The sequence below is a fragment of the Passer montanus genome, unplaced genomic scaffold (assembly GCF_014805655.1).
Source record: "Passer montanus isolate IOZ18808 unplaced genomic scaffold, ASM1480565v1 scaffold10, whole genome shotgun sequence".
Lineage (NCBI taxonomy): Eukaryota > Metazoa > Chordata > Aves > Passeriformes > Passeridae > Passer > Passer montanus.
In genome coordinates, this window is record NW_024356505.1 from 34,957,425 (window position 1) to 34,977,500 (window position 20,076).

General features: G+C 37.7%; 1 protein-coding gene across 4 annotated transcripts in view; it reads left to right on the plus strand.

Moving 5' to 3' along the window:
• Positions 1 to 17,753, plus strand: part of ESYT2 (extended synaptotagmin 2) — an 81,134-nt gene extending 63,381 nt beyond the window's left edge. For 2 of the 4 annotated variants that reach the window (XM_039707133.1, XM_039707154.1), the window contains 10 exons: positions 4,228 to 4,290; positions 6,204 to 6,278; positions 6,920 to 7,006; positions 7,753 to 7,902; positions 8,906 to 9,294; positions 11,362 to 11,460; positions 11,992 to 12,123; positions 13,441 to 13,546; positions 14,436 to 14,485; positions 14,608 to 17,753. In XM_039707133.1, the coding sequence (XP_039563067.1) occupies positions 4,228 to 4,290; positions 6,204 to 6,278; positions 6,920 to 7,006; positions 7,753 to 7,902; positions 8,906 to 9,294; positions 11,362 to 11,460; positions 11,992 to 12,123; positions 13,441 to 13,546; positions 14,436 to 14,485; positions 14,608 to 14,653 (1,197 nt within the window). In that variant the 3' untranslated portion in view covers positions 14,654 to 17,753. The remainder of the gene's footprint in view (positions 1 to 4,227; positions 4,291 to 6,203; positions 6,279 to 6,919; positions 7,007 to 7,752; positions 7,903 to 8,905; positions 9,295 to 11,361; positions 11,461 to 11,991; positions 12,124 to 13,440; positions 13,547 to 14,435; positions 14,486 to 14,607) is intronic. The other 2 variants (XM_039707144.1, XM_039707163.1) reach the window with 1 other exon arrangement.
• Positions 17,754 to 20,076: the final 2,323 nt, after the last annotated feature.

The following is a 20,076-nucleotide window of genomic DNA, read 5'->3' on the forward strand; positions in this document are numbered from 1 at the left end:
ATTGTTGGCTTTTATTGCAAAGAAATTAAAATAATAAATACTGCAACCAATAGTTTTGTCAAAAGGTGACACACTCAATGTTTGTAAGAACTTGCAACCTCTCCACACTGGTTCAAGTTGTTTTAAAAATGGGTGCAGTTCTTTGTGCTTCCCAGACTGTAAATTCCCTTGTAAATTCTATCTCACTCCATGATGCTCCTTGTTTTGCAAATTCCCAAGCTCCTTTTCTTTTTTGGAAATTAGTCTGTAGTTGGGAGAATTTAGGCTAGGGTGAACTAACAAGTAATATTCTTTGCTTGAATTTAATGTTAGAAAACTATTAAAAACTGATGAGCCTCTGAGTATCTTACACTTAAATCTGCAAGTACAACCTTGGTGTCTTCAGAAAGACTGAGAAACTGTTCAGAATAACTATCTTTTTGCCAGAGAGAGGTGGGTTTGTCTTTGGAGATTGTGCAGATAAATTTGTAACTGGCTGGCTACATTATAATCCTTAATTTTAAAACACCTTTCCAAAGCCCAACAAAATCCTTTCTGTTAGTTTCTCTGTAGAGATTAAAGTATCTAAAAAATTATAACCATTCTATAATCTTGTTAAAAATTAATGAATGAGAAAGATAATTTATAACCTACAGTTCCAGCATCTTGGTGTTAAAACTGTTAAGAAGTTGCTATTTCTTTTAGTTATACAAATACCAGATATATCTTTAAATTAGTTATTATTTGAAAAAAAATCAAAATGCTGGATTAAGGATGTAGCCCTGATGGTTTTTGTGGATCTTAGGATCTTTGTGATAAAACAGGTTGTCTATATAGAGAATTTATTTAGGAATCAAACAAAACTTTGCAAATCCCTGAATCAGTTTGTGAGGCAGAGTGGAACAGCAGCTGTTCTAAGAAAGCTGGGTCTGGATTCCCTTCTGCAGCACTGGGAGCTGCCTGGCTCTGCAGTGTCCTGGCTGCTGCTGCAAGAGGAGGAGGAGTGTGGCTGAAGGCCAGGGGACAGGAGAGGTCTGAAGTAACCCAGGGATAAAAACAGCTCCAGCAGCCCTAGAGCTGCACTTGCTCCCAGGGCACCCTTAAACGTGTGCTGTTGCACAAGCATTCACACCTGCTAGCTCAGTCTCTAACGTGGAACATGAGTTACTGGGGAAGTGTTGAAAAGGGAGCTCACTTCCTGTGGGGAGAGGAAAATTCTGAGTGATCTCGGTTCCTTTCCAGATAGGTTATTCACTGCTGCAAATCTAGGTTTGTGACACCAAGACATTTACCCATGTAAATCTGATTTAGCTGAAGTTAAGGTATAAGAATTGTGTTAGAGTAATTTCCAAAAGTAACATGAGTTTTATGATAATCAGTAGTTCATAACAGTTTTGGTGTCTGTGTAATACATAAATTATCCACATTTAAAATGAGCTCTTGCAGGTAGTGACTGTCATCTGGTTTTCCAGTGAGGATGCACTCAGAGATACCCCAAGCAACATTTAGTGAGTCTGAAGAAGTTAGTGAGTCATTCTCCAAAGCATATTGAATCAGGAGCTGGCTGAATAACAAACCACTTTGTTACTTGTATAATTTATGGGTTTGTTATTAGGATTTACTGCAAATGTCACTGGCTGTTAGAGGATTCCACTGTGTCATTATCAGTGTATTTCTTGGATAACTCATCCTCTTTTCCTGTTACTGCAGAGAGAACCATACCAAGACTATTATGTCACCCAAAGCAAGACCTTCCCTTTTTATATTGAGTATCCCCTTTACTCCTCTGAGACTCCTTCCTCCCAGCCTTCCAGCCACCATCTTCATGGACCTGCAGCTTCTTCCCTTGAAACCTGAGGCCTGGCTTAAACATATTTGCCCCAGCTGATGTCCCTCTTGGCCTGTCCTTGCTGTGATTCCAGAGGAATTGAGATATGCTCAAAATCCAGGAGTCAGTGGTTGCCTGCCCTTATGTATGATCACATAGGTTTGGTTTTGACTTCTAAAATTCCTTGAAATAATAATATAGGAGGGGAAAAAATTGTGTTGAATATGCAGGTGCAAATGGGAAGGAAAAAAGTCCAGTAAGTTGAGTGGCAGTTTAACATTCAAAATTATTTTGGTGAATTGTAGATGCCACATGAAAAAATCAGGTAATTCTCTGTAGAGGACAGTCATTGCATCCTTATAAATATGGAATGGAAATAGAAAGAAAGAGATTTGAAAAGAGATCTTTCTACAGAAAGAGATTTGTAGTTGTGCTGTGTCATATTGTTATGAAAGAAAACACTGTGCTCTGTGTAGAAAAGAGGAATGCAGCCTGTGAGAAGCATGGCCTAATAATTTTGTTTTCTTAGCCATTACCAAGGCCCTGATCTTGGCTGTAGCAATTTAAGGTCTGGAGCACAGCACTGATGGTGAGAGAGACCGTAACCATGACAGCAGAGAAAGGGACTTCCTCCCTAGGAAATAAATCATGGAGCCACAAAAGGCTTTGGCTTGGAAGGGACCTTATAAAGATCATCTCCTTCCAACCCCTCTGCCATGGGCAGGGACACCTTGCAGAAGGGTTTGGCTTGGAAGGGACCTTAAAGATCATCTCCTTCCAACCCCTCTGCCATGGGCAGGGACACCTTGCACTAGATCAGCTTCCTCAAAAGCCCCATTCAGCCTGGCCTTGAACACTTCCAGGGATGGAGAATCCACAATTGCTGCAAACAAAGTGACACTTCTATCTTTGTCAGAAAACAGGGAACAGTGCTTCAACCCCAGCAAAGAATGTACCTGTTGAGCATTTAAAAATTTCCTAATGAAAAGCAGTTAAGCATTAGTTGCAATGAGGAATAGTTTCAATTAGTTTCAACTAGGGATATGTGCAGTCTCCATCTTTGAAGTTCTGTAAGTACAATACTAAGTTACTAATGTATCAGGTAAATAACTGTGGACAATTCCTTGATTTTATTTTAAGAAATATAATGTTCAAGAAAAATACCGCACAAAAGTAGACAAACTTTATTTCTGGTTCTCTCAAGTTTAAGAGTTGGATTTTATGTTCTTTGTAGGTTGCTTTCAGCTCAAAATTTTCTATGATTTTGTCCTGGATATTGTATGTTCATTCTGAAATAGAAATTTTCAAGCAGGATGCCAAGAATCTTTGGAATTTTTTTGCCAACTGGAGTATATGACATTCCAAAAGAAACTGCAAAGTAATATTTCTGCATAAAGGTTAAATTTCTTCAAATTTTAGTCACTTAGATTTTCATTTCAGAAAGGCATTTCTTTTGGCAAAGCATTAATACCAGTTGCTGTTCATAAACCAGAATATTTTAAAAGGCCACTATGCAATTTTTTTATTGCCACAATCTACAGCTTCTAAAAAAGAATTATTCCTTGAAACAAAAATGTGTCTCTAAAGAAAAAGCCAGCCATAAGTACACTAACTTGAAGTCTGCTTTATTTCCAAATCTTGTTTTCTGAAATGATTTCTTATGAACTGAATGCATATTTTTCTAGACATTATTGTGTCACTTAAAGAACAGTATATTAATCTTAAAACAAAAACCTAAAATTTCCATATTTAATGGAAAGCAGTCAGAGGTTTTGTCCTGCTTAGCCAGTTTAAATTCCTATTTTTAGTGTATTTGCATGTCTTCATTCAACTGAGTAAAGTAGCAGACCTTCATTCTAGCTAGCATGCAGTGTTTGCATCACTTTTCTGAAGAGGCTTAAGGAACTTTGACTTTTATAATGATATAAGTCCCTATCAATTAGATGTAATTTCTCCTATAAAAGAACTCCTTTGCATAATTACTTGACTTATCATCAGAGAAACTTCTGGGTTGTGAATATGTGCTCAAACAAATTCTAAAAAGGATCATTCAGAAGGCAGTTCGTAGGGCATCAGGCATTAAATAAAAATATTTTGTGAATTATCTTTATTAGGGTAAAAAAAATGAGCAGAGAAATACAAGCAGACAGAAATTGGGTATATTAGTTTTAAAGCAGAATAAAAATATCCAAAGGAGAAGAGGAAAAAAAATTGTCAGACGTTTTTGTTGTGGTGGTGCTCCTTCATTGTTTTGTTTTGTTTTGTTTGAAAGATGTTGTGGTTTTTTTGGGTTTTTTTAGGTTGATTTTCTTCCCCTGCTTTGTCCTATGTTGTCATGTCATAATTAATTAACCTAGTGAAATTGCTTCATTGCATGTCTTATTAACCCTTCCTATGTTCATTCTCTCCTGACTTAAAAGAATAATCCATTAGAATTTAACCCTGATGGCTTGAAGAAGGCTGCTGTTCAGAAAGCCCTGAAGGTAACATTAATATAGTTATCCATTTAAGGTCACAAAAGTCATTGGAAATGCACGAATGCCTGCAACACTCTGCTTCCAACACTGGATGGGATTTCTATTGCCAGATCCATACTTAGTGTAATTCTGTTTCTCTTGAATTTGATTTCAAGAAGCCAGTGTCAGGATGTTGTTAAAATACTCTGCTCTGTTGTAATTTGAGCTGTAGATCAGATTAGTGGAGTTCAGGCTGCTTGAGAAGACTGGGGAAAAGTGCTGGGAGCTGATTTGTGGTAGTAACTAAAGAATGAAGCTGACATGAAAGCTAAGGCATCTTTTATGTACTGAGTGATACCTTATCACTCAGCTCTGAGTGATTGCTTTGGAATCACCTTGTTCCTGCAAGATGTTTTTAGTAGGTTTTACATCTTTTATATGACTGCTAAAGAAATTCAGGCCAGCTTTTTGGCAGGCAAACTTGGAAAGGGCTGGTGTTCAGCTGGAGGAACTTGAACAAGGGACAGACTTTAAGAGGCTGTCAACAATGAGTCTGTCAGTACCTGGTATTAGAGGTGCACATTGCTACCTGCTTAATTTGAATTGAAATTTTTCCTATTTACATATCAGCATAAGTGGTAGGGTCTTTTGTCAACTCCTGTAGTTTCATCATTTTATGAAGAAAGTTTCAGGCACCATTTTGTGGACAAAGAAAAAATGAAGATAATGTCAGCTACCATTTTAAAACACCACCAGCTGCAGTGTAGTATGGCTTTCTTTCTGTCCCGTAAACCTTTGTATTTGGTTTTATTTGAGTGCTTAATATTTTTTTAATTAAAAATCATAAAAAAAGAAAGGCAGCATTCATCCAAGAAAGGAGTGCTTTATTAACTGCTTTATTTCTAAAGGAAAGTATGGTTCTAAGCAGTATGTGACAATAAAGTTGAGAATTATTAGTGGAAGTATGATGTCCAAAATGTAAGTTCAGATCAAAAAATATATCTAAACAATGCACTTTCTTAATTTAAAATACAAAATATTTGAATCACTTGGTTGTAATTGTGACCTTACATGCATTAAGAAGATTTTGACTAACTTTCTGTTGATACACCTGACTTTTCTACAGGGTAGAACTCAAAATAACCATGTATCCTCCATTTTCTAGGCTTTTTAAACTGCATTAACACCTGCTTGAGATGATTAACTTTCATGTCTAAATTTTCTTTCTGAATTGAATTTTTGTTAGATTAAATTGAAATTCATGAAAGAAACATATAGTTGGAATGTTCCTTTGCATATATACTCTGTTTCTAAACTGATGTTTGTTTTCACAGTTTGATGTAATGCTATACAGCTGGTGAGCAAGGCTCAGATATGGCAGATGGTTGATTCTCTAATAAAGAGTATTTGGTAAACTGTAGAAATATCCCTCGCATACATTTTAGTGCATATTCTTTCTCCCCAAAACTGAAAAGTAGGGAACATCAGTGTTGGATACCACATCCAATTTAATAGTTCTACAGCACTGTATATAAAGTTCCTGAGTTTGTGCTTTCTTCATATCTTCCATCTGCATGCAATATTCATTTGGCAGTTTTAACTATGCTTCATAAGCTTTGGGGATTGTAATGCTCATTAAAAGATAAGAATTTGCATCTTACCAGTTTCATTTAAAGAAAATGGAAATGAGTCTAAAACTCTTGCTTATTAGTAGCATTTTGCTTCAGCATATACAGATAGTTGGATGCCTTCATGTTGATGTGTTCACCAGCTACTCACTAGTCTGCCATTCCAGCCAGCGGAATAAAATACTGAGAATAATAGAGAAGCATGTAGTAGAATGCATATGATTTGTATTTTTAAGATGCAAAAATTTAAGTTTCAGAGGGGAGAGGTTTTGCTTTATTCTGAAGGCAAAGTTTTCGCTTTTTCTTTACCAGTCAGGAAAGAAAATAAACAGCAATCCCAACCCACTTGTTTTGCTGTCAGTCGGACACAAGGCGCAGGAGAGTAAGGTAAGTTCCTGCTCTAAACTTGGCTCTGTCTTCACATATTTGGGAGGTCTGTGAGCTTGGCATTTGGCTACCAAACCATGGAGCATATACACACACTAAGTTGCCACCAGAACTAAAACTGGCAACAAGCAGCCACAGATTGCAACCTATGAATTAAAACCACCTTATCAACTAAACCATGGCACAAAGGGCCACATCCAGTATTTCTTAAACACCTCCTGGGATGGTGGCTCCACCACCTCCCTGGGCAGCCCATCCAATGCCCAGTCACTATTTCTGTGAGGAATTTTTTTATAATGTCTGGGCTAAACTTGCCCTGGTGCATTTTAAGACTCTCTCCTCTTGTCCTGTTGCTGGAGAAGAGGCTGGCCCCCACCTGGGTACAGCCTCCTTTCAGGCAGCTGCCTGTCAGGGAGTTGGAGAGAGCAATAAGGTTCCCCCTGAGCCTCCTCCAGACTAAACAAGCCCAGCTCCCTCAGCTGCGCCTCATCAGACTTGTTCTCTACATTCTTCCCGAGCCTTGCTTCCCTCCCCTGCACACAAATAAAATGCCAAAATGAAAAATGTGCTCATCTCTTAACGCCACCTCTATTAGACAAACTGCTTGATAATTTGTGTACTTCCTTTTTTCTTAACTTCAGATTAGATACAAGACCAATGAACCAGTATGGGAGGAAAACTTTACTTTCTTTGTGCACAATCCCAAAAGACAAGATCTTGAAGTTGAGGTATGTGTCACTCTCTTTAGATACCTTTGTTTTCTAAGATGTTGCAGCAGTAAAAGTCAAACATTAAAGGCTGTTATGAAATGAGACTAAATATAATGTGAACATGATTAAAATTATATTTAAAGTATTTTTTTTAGACCAGGCAATGAAATGTTTATTTCCTTTACTACTAAAAGAAAGAAAGACTATAACCAGGCTCTCATATTATTAACATAGTTAATGGTTGTCTTTTCTAATTTTACAAAAAATCCAAAAGTAAATTTGGTATTGTATATTCCAGTTTGGAACTAGGAATCTTTCCTCTCTCACACAAAGGAAGTATTCACTTTATCTAATTAGTGTATCCCTTTACAATGTTGACATGTCCTTTACATCATTCTAAGAGGCTGAAGTGTAAATGAGGACTGTCTTAGTCACCCTTTCCTAATAGCTGTGGGAATTCATTTTCACATGGACAGTTTGGAAACCCTGTAGTTATTTTGCTCAAAGGTCTGGTAGATGTAGATGTGGTGGTGGTTACTTTTCTGTCTTACTTTTGCTGTAGAAGGTAAGGTTGAAGAAACGAGGCATTGAGTATATTTGTTTTTCCTCCTTCAATGCAATCTTAAAATCAGGGAAACTTGGTTTAAGAACAAACTACTTTCAATATTGTTTGTAATTTTTTTTCTGAATAAAAATGTAATTTCTTTCTTTGAATTTTTACAAAGCAGATGATACAAAGTGACTTAATTTCTGTGTTCCTTCAGGTGAGGGATGAACAACACCAGTGTTCTCTGGGGAACTTCAAGCTGCCTCTAAGCCAGTTGCTAGAGAGTGAAGATTTAACTATGCATCAGCGATTCCACCTGAGCAACTCTGGTCCCAACAGCACTATAAATATGAAGATTGCACTCAGGGTACTCTGAAACCTTTCCCATTGCAAACATCTGAAAGCATTTAGGGCTGTGCTGACTCCTGGTCTGCCAGCTTTTGAAGAAGCCAGCGCATTTCCTTTGATGTCACCTGCCAAGTGTCTTTGCTTGTGCAGTTAGCAGTACACAGAGATAGCCTCTAATTTAAATATATTCCATTTGAAAACTCTGCAATGCTCAGAATGGTCACCTGCATTAATTAGAACCATGATCCCCTGTGGTTTTAGGCTTGGAAATCGTGTTTGGAACCTGAATTCCTTCAGATCTCCTTTGAACTCAATGGGCTACAGATCAGAGAAAAAGCCTCTATCTAGAAATGGAACTGAGGTTTTGCTGGTTTTAAAAAATAAAGTGTATAAGGAAAGGAAGTACCTGCATAGTACTGGACCAATTCAAACCAACTTTCAAGCACCTTGGAGTTTTGAAAACAAAACTTCCATACCTGAAAGTTGGTTTGTCTTTTTTCTCCATCTAAATTACTTGGTTTAATAAGGTACTATATCTCTTTGCAAACACTGTCACACTTTGTTATTTTTCTTTCTAAAGCACTTTGTTGCTTAGGTGTCATTAATAAATTAAAGCAACGTATAAAAGAGAAAGTAAGAACAATTAATGAGAAAAAATTGTGATGTAAAATTAAATTTCAAAAGAGTAGAAAAAAAAAATTACAGAATACCTTTCCAAATGGCTAGAAACTAGCATTTACACCAGAAGTACGTAGAATGTGGGAAGGGAATAATGAGGAGAATAATTCTTAATGAATGGAGAATTTCACATTGTTTTATAGTTATTGCAGTTGCCATGAAGAAGGTAGAGATGTGTTTTGCCATGTAAAGTATTTCATAGTGAAGAGTTAGTAATTGTGAATGGTTTTGGTCCTGCTTTGGTGTCTCAGCTTTACAACTTGTCACTAATCAGTATTCTTGTAATTTGTTCCTATTTCTTATACTACAAAATAGTGACATTATGTGTATTTTCCTGTGTCCAGGTCCTTTCTCTTGAAAAGCAGACAAGATCTCCAGACCATCAACACTCAGCCCAAGTAAAAAGGCCGTCTCTTTCCAAAGATGCAAGAAAATCATCTTTCAAGCCTCAGGTTCCTGTCTCGCCAACATCTGATCCAAACAAGCCCGTTCCAGCATCCCCAGTGACTGACAGTGATAAAAAGACTGACTCAGCTGATAAAAGTCAGCCTCCCAACGCCAGCCCGCAGTGGCCAACAGATCTGAGCCGCAGCTCCTCCAGTCTCCACGCCTCCAACTTCTCGTGCTCGCCCAGCCACCTGTCGGTGAAGGAGCCCACGCCCAGCATCGCCTCGGACATCTCCCTGCCCATCGCCACGCAGGAGCTGCGCCAGAGGCTGCGGCAGCTCGAGAAGTACGGCTTCACTGGTGCCTTGCAGCACTTCCCAGCTGATTCACAGAGTGCCACCAAAGCAGGAGTGCTTAGTTCACCTTTCAGAACGTTCTTTACTGTTCAGTCTTTGGGATTTTCTGCTTCTTCCTGGTATCGCAGACAGAAGCTGCAATTAGAAGTTCCTTACCGTTGTGATCGTCTGCTAGATAAAGTCCCACTTCTTCTCATAGCTGCACTTTGTAGTTTCATGGCAGTAGTTGCCTGTTTCACCACTGAATCCTATTAGCATTAATTAAGCCAATTAAGCTGGAAATGGCTGGTCTTTTAAAATAATTCAGAGGGATATTAGATTATAAAGAATGTTAAATGGGTAGTCAGTTACTATGCAGTCACTGAAGATTGCTGCAGACATGCTTTCTTAAATTCTTCAATTTGTTTTTTACTTGCCTCAGTGGGCAGCTATACTTACCAAGTACAGACAGCTGAGCAGCCATCCTGCTCTGAATAGAAGACTGGAAACTATTCATTCCTTATTCATCAAGCTTCTCTGTGAATCTAAGTAGAAAGATTTTATTTTTTTTATTTGCAAGGGATTGAACCAATTCATCTTTTTCTCTGTCAGAGTTCATAGAATCAACTGAGTCATAGAGGTTGGACAGAATCTCTGGTTGATCATCCCTCTGCTCTAAGCAGATTCCTCTTCAAAGTTAGATCAGGTTTCTTGGGCCTTGCCCAAACAACTTTTGGTTATCTCTGGGGATCGAGATGCCATAACTTGTTCAGCAACTCCAGTGCTTAACCACTCCACTTTTAAAACATTGTTCCATATTTCTATTGAAATTTATCTTGCTGCATCTTGGCTATGATCTCTGGTTATTTTACTGTGTACAGCCATGAGGATTCTGAATTGGTCTTCTCTAAAATGTCTGCTTTAAGTAGGGAAGGGCTGCAGTTGAGTCTGCTGTTGGCTCTCTCTTCAATTCGTACAAATACACCACCTGCTTATGTGCTCCAGACCCCCATTTATCTTCATAGTCACATGCTAACTTGTCTTGACTTTGTCAGGCTCTCTCCTAGTCCAAAACTGAGTTAGAGTTTGTTATTGTGATAAAGATTGAAATACTACTACTCATGCAATGCACAAATGTCATACTTTGTCATTTGGTAAGAGTGGTAAAGCGAGAGGTAATGAGGCTCTTTATTGCAGACCACATGCTTTGATTATTATTATTTTTTAAATTTCAACTAAGAAAATACTGAAATTAAATCTTCATTCTATTTTTAAAGTAAATTACTTGGGAATATTAATGGATCAATCACTTTGCAGTAGATATTCACAAAACAGGCATTCTTCTCCCTTGAAGATAAGATATCCTTTAGGTGACTGTCCTGTGTGATATGGAAAATACTTACAGTCAGTTCATACAAACGAAAATGAGCATTTCATGGAGATAAGGGAACTGCATATTCTGGTCATTCATAAAACACAAGTTCTTAAGCATGGTGCTTGCTTTTTGCTTAAACATGACCTGTAAGTGTAATTTTTTTCTAATCTTGTTTTCATGGTGATATAAACTATAGAAAAATAAAATAGTTGTGTTTATACTGAGCTTTTATGACAGGAAGTAGATTTAAATGGTCACTGTTTTAATGCCAAGGATATCTACATTTCTATGATAAGAGAATTTAGAAAAGAATGAGCTGCTCTTCTAATTGGCTTCTGGCCTTAGGTAAGAATGGCCCATGCCTGAGGTTTTCATTGCATTTAGCACTATTATTCTTTCCAATTTCCTAGATGCTGCTTTGATGTTTATTTTAGGGCAAGCAAGTTCTTGTAATGAATGAAGTCCCATATTCCTAACGACAAGAATACCTGGCCTATTTTGGAGAGCAGAGTTGTTGGCCAAGGAACTGAAGTACGAGAATCTGATGAGGATATGCTCACACATTTGCACATGTTCTCTTCTTTCCCATTGATCTAGAAAAGTTAAATGGATAATACATGATTTCTGGGGAAACTGCTCAGTTAAGTCTTACTTCTAATGTGTATTTTAAAAACTAAGCATAATGTTCTGCTTTTTCCTGCAGTGGAACAACTCTGGGGCAATCTCCATTAGGACAGATTCAGCTAACAATTCGTCATAGTTCACAAAGAAACAAACTGATTGTGGTGGTGCATTCCTGCAGGTGAGCATACACAATTTGATATCTGGGCATATTTCTTTATAAAGTGTGTCCTATCCTGACTTACTCTTAAGTGGATTCTTTAATCTTTACTATTTTTAAAACAACATATGCATAAATTCAAAAATATACAGAGCTGTACTCAGAATCAGGAAAAATTTTGTGGTAGCTTTTGCTCTGATTTTATATTTGTCTGTTATGCCTCTGTCAGATTTTAAATGAAAATGACATTTAGATTTTTATCAGCATTATCTGAAAGCTGTATCTAAGAGACTGATTTTTGTTATGGAATGGCCAAAACACATGATATCTAAAAAGCCACATCCAAACTTCAAATTAGAATTCAGGAAACACTGCATTCCTACCTCTGCTCTCTGCTTACTTGTCATGTGGTCTTGATAAGTCACTCCACATCATATTTTGTGCAGGGGAACTGCTTCATGTACTAAACTATATGGTGGTAGTGTAGACATTTATATTCAGCAATGTCTTGTTGATTTTCTAAGTGCTTTTCCTTGGTTTTCACTTTGCCAGAAATCTGATAGCGTTTTCTGAAGAAGGGTCCGATCCCTATGTGCGAATGTATTTATTGCCTGATAAGAGACGGTCAGGAAGAAGAAAAACACATGTATCAAAGAAGACACTAAACCCAGTGTTTGATCAAATGTAAGTTCTAAATTATGTGTAGTAGTTTTGTATCATGTAATTGCAAAGCTGTCAAATCAAGATTTCTGTGCTTACTGAAGGGTGAGCTGTTGAAGTTCCTGGTTCTCAGCATTAGACTTGATCATATTTTTCTCTTCTGCTGTAACAGCTCTTGTATCCTTCTATTCCCTGTTATCACTATAGCCATTCTTGCTGTTAGCAGCCACTTGTGTCTTTCCTGCCTTCCTACACCAGCTCCATGCCCCTGTGCTGGTAGCTCAGCTGCAGGATTCGCTCTCCTGGCAGGTGGTGAGAACACGAGTGCCTTTAGCTGGCCAGTGCTGCTGATCTCCCTTCCTGCCAGAAAGCTTGGCTGGCTGAGTGCCTGGCTGATGCTGCCAACCAGTGCCTGTGCTTGATCACATTGCTCAGTCACTCTGTGGCACTTCTCAGCATCCAGGGAGTCAGGAAATTTCCTTGTAGATTATATCCTGGCCCATATGTTGGAAGTTGCACCAGCTTATGCATTATATTGCATAAAAATCCTTATCCTTGCACTCATCTTTTTGATAGTACTTTCCCTCACATGTCTGCCCCTTACTCTGCCACCCATCACTTTTCAATACAGACCTTTCTCTACTGACAGCAAATGAACTCAGGGAAAACACCACTTCAGTCCCTTCTGTCCAAGGCAAATCTGTAAATCATTAGTTAGAGGCTCCAGCAGATTTTCTCAGTAGTGCAGATCTCTCCTGTTCATTCCAGGTAATAGATTTATTTCACCATGCCTTTCCAAGGGAAATGTATTGCAAAGCAATAAAGCTGTTTAAGAACTGTAGTGACAAACAGATTTAGGTTGTGGTATAACTTTGTCCTGACTTTGTCTAAGTTTCAGCTCTAGCAAAAAGCTATGTTTGATAGTTTTCTTTAGCCAGCCAGGAAAGAAAAGGAGCTCTGGTTATCAAGTACCAAGGATCAGTTTTCCTTTTGGAAAATGTTAATACTGAGCTGTCAGTACAGTAGGATTCCACATTCTCTTTACTCTAGAGTCAGTGCTTGACCTTTGCTTCCTTTTGTCTTGTTCATACGTTTGTTTTGTTTTACCAGTGGCCTCTAGAGGCCAAAGGTAACAGAAGTCTCAAACATTTGATGTTGATATTGATCACAGTTTTCAAGAAAAAATTTAGGCAAAACATTGGGATTTCTTTTCTTCATTTGTCTCAGACCTCATTTTTTTTGTTTGGGGAGAGAGATGGTTTGGTTTTGATTTGAGTGGCTGTAGGAATAGAACTTGGACCTCTGGTACAGAATTCCCTCTAAAGCATCTCTGCCTGTCAGGTTTGATTTCAGTGTTTCCCTGCCTGAAGTACAGAGAAGAACACTAGATGTAGCAGTGAAGAACAGTGGTGGATTCTTGTCCAAAGATAAAGGGCTGCTTGGCAAAGTAAGTTGACAATAAGCAAATTCTGTTAATATAGTTTATTCTATTTTAAAAAATTCTCTTGATATACGAGTTAGTGTTGATTGAAGCCTGATTCAGGTATGAAGCTTTCAAAAATTACAGGTGCCTTAGATGTCAGGCTTCAGTAAGGGAAGGACCAAACTGCAGAGCCAGACTTAGAAAGATGAGAGTGGTAAGTTCACAGTAACAAAAGAAATGTGCTTGTCAAACTTACTAATCACGTTGTCAGAGAGAGGAAAGAACCAGTAGAAACCAGGCAGTATTTCAGAAAATGTCCAGACAAAACTGGAAAGACAAACGAGTACTTAGGGAAACACACAGTAATTAAATTCCCAGTTTGTGAAATCCATGAGAAAGAGCTGCTACTGGAGACATTCCCAATGCCAACACCAGCTGTTGTGTTTGTAACTTCAGTGTTCCATAGGCACACATTAAATCACCCAATTTGCTACACACGTGATTTGGAGCATGAAAAAGGAATGGTAAATTCCTACACCCTTTCAAATTGCCATGTCTGAGCTCTGTGAAGAGGATGAGAGATACAGAATCGTGGCCAGTTCATGGTCAGCAGTGTCCTCAAGTTTCCTGTTCCTCTGGAAGGCTGTCATTAGGAACACATCTGCTGATTGCCACTGCCACGTTGTGATGTGCTCTGGGACAGTACCACTGAAGGGTGTGGATTTTAAGCTCAAAAACAGCAACTTGAAAATTTAGGCAGATAGCAGAGAGCTGTGATGATAAGGACATAAATACATAATTTACCAATGGTATTGCTTACATGATAGTTTACAGGATTGTCAGATTTGATGTTTAACAGAAATAGAATGAAAGGCACACACAGTGCATTGATTGGTAATTTAACTTTCCACAGTTATTAATACCTCTGGCATCTGAAGAACTTGCTAAAGGCTGGACCCAGTGGTAAGTATAACATTTCCTTTTTTAATAATAGTACTACATACTAACAACTAGTGTGTTAATAGTAGTTTTAATAATACATGCTAAATGTAAAAAAACAATCCTTTGTTTTTTTTCTTTTTCAGGTATGATTTGACAGAAGATGGTACAAGGCCACAGGGTGCAAGTTAGGCCCATGGACACCAGGAATTCCTCACGCATAATTTTGCCAACCTTTATATATTTTTAATGCGTTGTTTTCAGAGATGTACCAATGTTATTTTTATAGCTTTACTGATTTAGTTCTTAGACACATCCCCAATAATTTTATAACACTGTCATTTTATGTAGACATAACCTTCCTCATTGTTAAACTTTATATTTTATTTTGCTAAACAGTTCTATGTGTTACTGTAATGTGCAATAGTACAGTAAAGTAACCTTTTGTGTTTAAATTGATCTTTTTGATGGCTGTACCTATTAGAAAGTGAAAAGAACATGTTCTGCTGTTTTTCTGCCTTGTTTTATATCTCACCAAGGTATACTGTACCATGTAAATATATACTATTTTTTTATAATTCTTTCATGCTGGTTTGAATTCAGAAGAAAATTAGATAAAGGATGCAGATATTTTCTTCTAAATGCATGTTAATTTCTTCAGATGAATCTCTTGTCTGTGCAGCACAATGGTCTTAATCATTTTGTGATACTCTGCAAAAAGAAACTGCAGAAAAACATTTTTACTTTATTGTGTTTCTGGCCCAGTGGGGCTAGCTTAAAATGTATAAAACATTAACATTTTAATATTTATATATAAATGTATTATTGGGAAATCATGCTATAGAGTATTATAAATAAAAAAGAGAATTCTATAAATATTGTATAAATACAGGATGAGGTCCACAAATAACAGTTTCTAAATCTGAGTTTTCATTTAATGGAGTAAACATAACAAACAGTACAGTTTTATTATACAGGTTCAGTTGGATTTTGTTATTTATTCTTGTACTCTGGAGTACTAGACATGTGATCTTTTGAAGGTATGAGGACGTGGATTTTTCTGTATTATAAAGAAGATGTCTAAACACTTTAAACTGTCCATACCACCATGTTTCACCAATTTATAAGTAGACAAATCAGCTTGCAAGTTCAGTTCATATAGTAGGCATATGTACAAGACATATGTTATTTTTATTATACAGTACTGTGCTAAAATAGTAAGTTATGCTATACCTTCTGTAATCCTCAAATGAACACCAGTAGGTAAGAAAGTGGGGAACTGAGATGAAATTGACTGTCTTTGACAGTTGCTTCATTGCTGCTTAGTATGTTTGGTGCATGAACACAATGCCCATCAGTGGTCCAGGTTTCTGAGCAATGCTGTCCTTCTCCTGAAGCATTGCCGTGGGCTGGGCAGGAGGCAGCAGGGACACACCATCAGCACAGACTGATCCAGGCAGGCAGGATCTGAAGGGAGACTACCAGCCCCAACAGGCTGAGCTCATAACTCTAATTTTATTAATTATGGGACTTTTTTTGTATTCAGAACTGATTTTTCTTTTTCTGGTAAGTTTTTTCAGACTGTTAGAAAAATGTGCATTAAGAATCCAAGAGAACAGCTTGGCTTTTGCAAAGCCAGTGTCCTCATCCTTGGAGAAGTATGCAATTAGACAAAGTATATTATTTAGCTACGATTCTAGAATGATGTCTCAGCCAATAAAGAGTTTTAAAGCAGAATGATAAACTCCTGAAATTAGCTTTATTGTAAGAAAACTGACAGAACCTTAACTCTAGATGTAGAATTTGCCTACATTACTAGATGTACCAAAGTGCCTACCATAGATGTAGCTTTTTGTCTTTTTCAAGTCTAAAAATTTAAGTTTGTCTAAATTCAATTTAATATGAACATTTGTTATGGTTATATGTGACCTGCACCATACACCTCTATACGGTGATGACCTTCTCATTGCCACATTTTGTACATGACAATTTTATCAAACAATCTTACATTGTAAATTGTACTGTAACTGCTGTCACTGGGCTGGGCAATAGAGATTCTTTGTAAGAAAACATTTCCATTTGAAGGCTTCACTGTATATTGGAAAGTATGAGTAGCTATATATTCACTCGTCTCTTCATATTAAATATATTATGAAATACATATTTTCTTTGCTAGTTCTCCATTAAGATATTAAGAATGGAAAGACAGAGAATTGTTCTTAATGCAGTGAAAATGCAGAAACCAAATGCTAATCTGAATAAATGAGGTCTAAGAGTGGCTGTTCAACATAATTGTATTTTGCCTTTGTTCAGTCTGAGGTGGAAGGATTTTTCCTCTACATCTTGGCCAGCAACAGCACAGAGTTTGATCTGCAGCCAACAAATAGGGTGTTAAACTGATTCAGTGTTTCAAGTCTTAAGTGAAGTCTGGGGACAGAAAACTGCACTTGAACAAAAACCATTTCTGTCTTCTAAAGTCTCAAGGTGGAAAATAATGCTGTGTTCAGGCAAATGTAAAAGCATAGCACAAAGTGAGTAATTGAATAAATATAGGGCAGGTTTTCAAAATAGCTCACTACCTAAAATTAGGGATTGGTTCTTAGAGATTCCATTTTCCATTTAGGAATCTGAAATTAAGAGATTGAACTGTCATTGCAACTAGAATTCCCATAGTCTATAATCAGTTCTGGATGCCAGATCATCAGAAACATTTTCCTGAGTGAATTTGGATCAGACTGTGAGTGCCTAGATGAGATTGATTCTTTGGATAGTGGATGCAACTTTTCTATTACCAAATTCCAGTTGTTCCATTTATATGGAAGTAGGAAGGACAATTTTGCCTCTGGGCAAAAATTGCACCTCATTATCAAGTCATTTATTCAATGTCAACTGATAGCTTTTCATGTAGTTCTTGTTTATCCTGTGCCTTAAAATATGAACATATGAAGATGTTTAAGAAGTGGTTAAAAAATAAGCTTTGTTACCTGTATGTACTAACACATGTTCTGTACTATTGAAACTGTTTTTAGAATTACTCTGCTTCACTGACAAGAAAACCACCTTTCTTAGCTATAGCAGTGGTATAACTCAAACTCAAATCAGCATGCATATCACTTGCAAGTGGACTAAAAAAGTTTTAATTTTCTGTTTTGAATCCTTTATCAGAGCTGCAGCAAATGGTGAGAGTTAAAATGAGAACAAAGGGTAATCAGTTTTGTACAGATTGCCTTTTTTGCTCATGTAATTCTACATTATGATGCATGTATTTATTCAATAAATGGTTCGTATGGAAGTTGGTGTGTTGCTTCCCTCTACACACAGACCCCTTCTCCTCTCTTGCATATCCCTGTTCCAACTAAGAATACAATGAATTGGATTTTTAAAATAGTCCTGTATCCAGACTCCTGTAACCTAGGGAGCCATGCTATAAGGTCTGTAGGCAGATTTTTGGATCTTACCTGAGAGAAAGTGGAGTGAGAAGTGCAGGACACTTCCTGGGGATTTCTGTGCTTGTTGTTCTGGAACAGATTCACACATAAGAATGAGTAGGTCCTTTGTTCAACTTCAGTGTCTAAATTTTATTTTTCTCTTAAATTGATCAATTGAACAAATTGTCATAATTCTAGCACTTATTAATTGTCTTTAATTATCTTTCAAAAGGACCTAGAACTTTATTTAATTGCCTTAGATTTAGAATCAGCAACTTTCTACCAATGGCATTCTTTCCTTTTCTTTCATTAACTTTGTAAGGCTAATTGATGAAAAATATAATGATGTACTGCATAAATAAGAAAAAGGGTGTTCTATCCTCTATCTATTCCAGAAAAATTGCCATAGAAATCATGCTCTCTGCATGAAACATTAATTTATAATTAGTTGTAATTCTATCATTAATTATGATAACGTCTTCCCATAAACAGTTACAGCTTGTCTGAATTTGTAATATTCAGTCCATTTTCACCAGCCATAAATAAAAGCTGCAAAACTTCATCAATCACTCACTATCCCATTTAGAATGGGCCTGACTGGATAATCTTTAATATTATTAATTACAAAATTATGTTCCACTTTGGTTTGGGTTTTATTGTTTGGGTTTTTTTTTCCTTAGAAGGACATATGTCCCTTTTTTAGCAGAATAAAAATCATCTGCTAATCAATGGGAAGGCAGCTAAAGCCAAGGAAAAGCATGGCTGTCTCCACTTTTCCCACATGGCAAGGTGGTTCTGGATTGCACACTCCCTGGCAGTGCCAGTACTGATCAGCTGTCAGCATTTTCCTGACTTGGGTCAAGATCAAACCTTCCATGCAGTCCTGCAAGACAGGTGGTACCTGGATCAGCACTGCTTGTGCTCATCTTTCTACTCACAGATCTTATTAGAGAGCAGAATTAACTGGGCAAGACACTCCTGCAGATGGCTTTGGTATGAATTTGATGGGCTCACCCTAGCCCAGGATTCTTAGTATTTGCTGTACTGTTTAAGCTGGTTTGGGCTTTTAATTCATCCAGCCTCCATCCAGGAGCAGTGTTTGTCCATAAAGTTACCAAAGTTACCAAAACTGCAGATTGTCCTGGACCCATTTGTAGCTGGCTGCTGAAGCAGTCAGGTTATTTAATCCCAAATGGTGGCTTCGTATATTCTAAAGTGTCCAACTGTTGTAGCTTTCCTACTGATTTCTAAGGCAGTCAGGCTCTCAACAATATTCTCAGGCACCTTCTGAAATACATTTTATGAGAAATGCAAAAATCTACTTTATTTCTTTCAGTGTTGTGCAGAAAATTTATCTGCCAGAGTAGATGGCAGCTCTGGGAGGAAAGTTCTGTAATCTGTATTCATGTGATAGAGGTGATACTCTCTGTTCTCACTGTCTGCAGGGAATATTGCTGCATGCCAGTCAATCCAATTTGAGCAGGCTCCTGCATCTCTGTTTCCTCACACACCACCAAAGTGAAGCCAGCTTGTCTTTCATGTTAATCTTTGAGTCCTCAGTAGCTGTAAACTTTACAGCAAGGGAATTAAGGCCTAACAGTGATCATTCTTCCTTTTAAGATCCATATAGGAAGACATCCAAGGACAGCCCAAAGCTAGGCAAGATTCCAGCCTTTCACAGCAGGCAGTGGAAGGGCTGGTTTGTGGCCTGGGGACACGTGGGCCATTCCTGCAGGACTTGGTAACCCAGCCCTCAGAGCTGGGCACAAGCACCTCAGCCTCTGTGCAAGAAATGACACAAGAAAATTGTGATGTCCCTGCACCCAGCTGTGTCCTGTGAACTCACTCATCCGCTGTGTGGTAAGGATCTAATTGATGATCAGTTTTATTTATTAATTATTTAAGCAAAGTGGCTCCTTTCTGTAGGATGTTGCACTAGATTACGTGGTGAGGTCCCTTCCAACCTCAATTCTATGTCTCTCAAGTATATTTTTTTAACCATTAAGGTAAATGTGCTGGAGCTCTGTGTACTCCTGGCCTGTGCTCTAGGTCTTCCTGGGCATTCTTCTTCCTCAGCCCAGGCTCTCAGGGATGGCCATGAGCTACTCCAGCTGGGCAGAAAGGAGTCACACAGCTGGGAGCTGCAAGCTTTGCTGAGTCAGGATGCAAAAATTTGACAGGAATTAA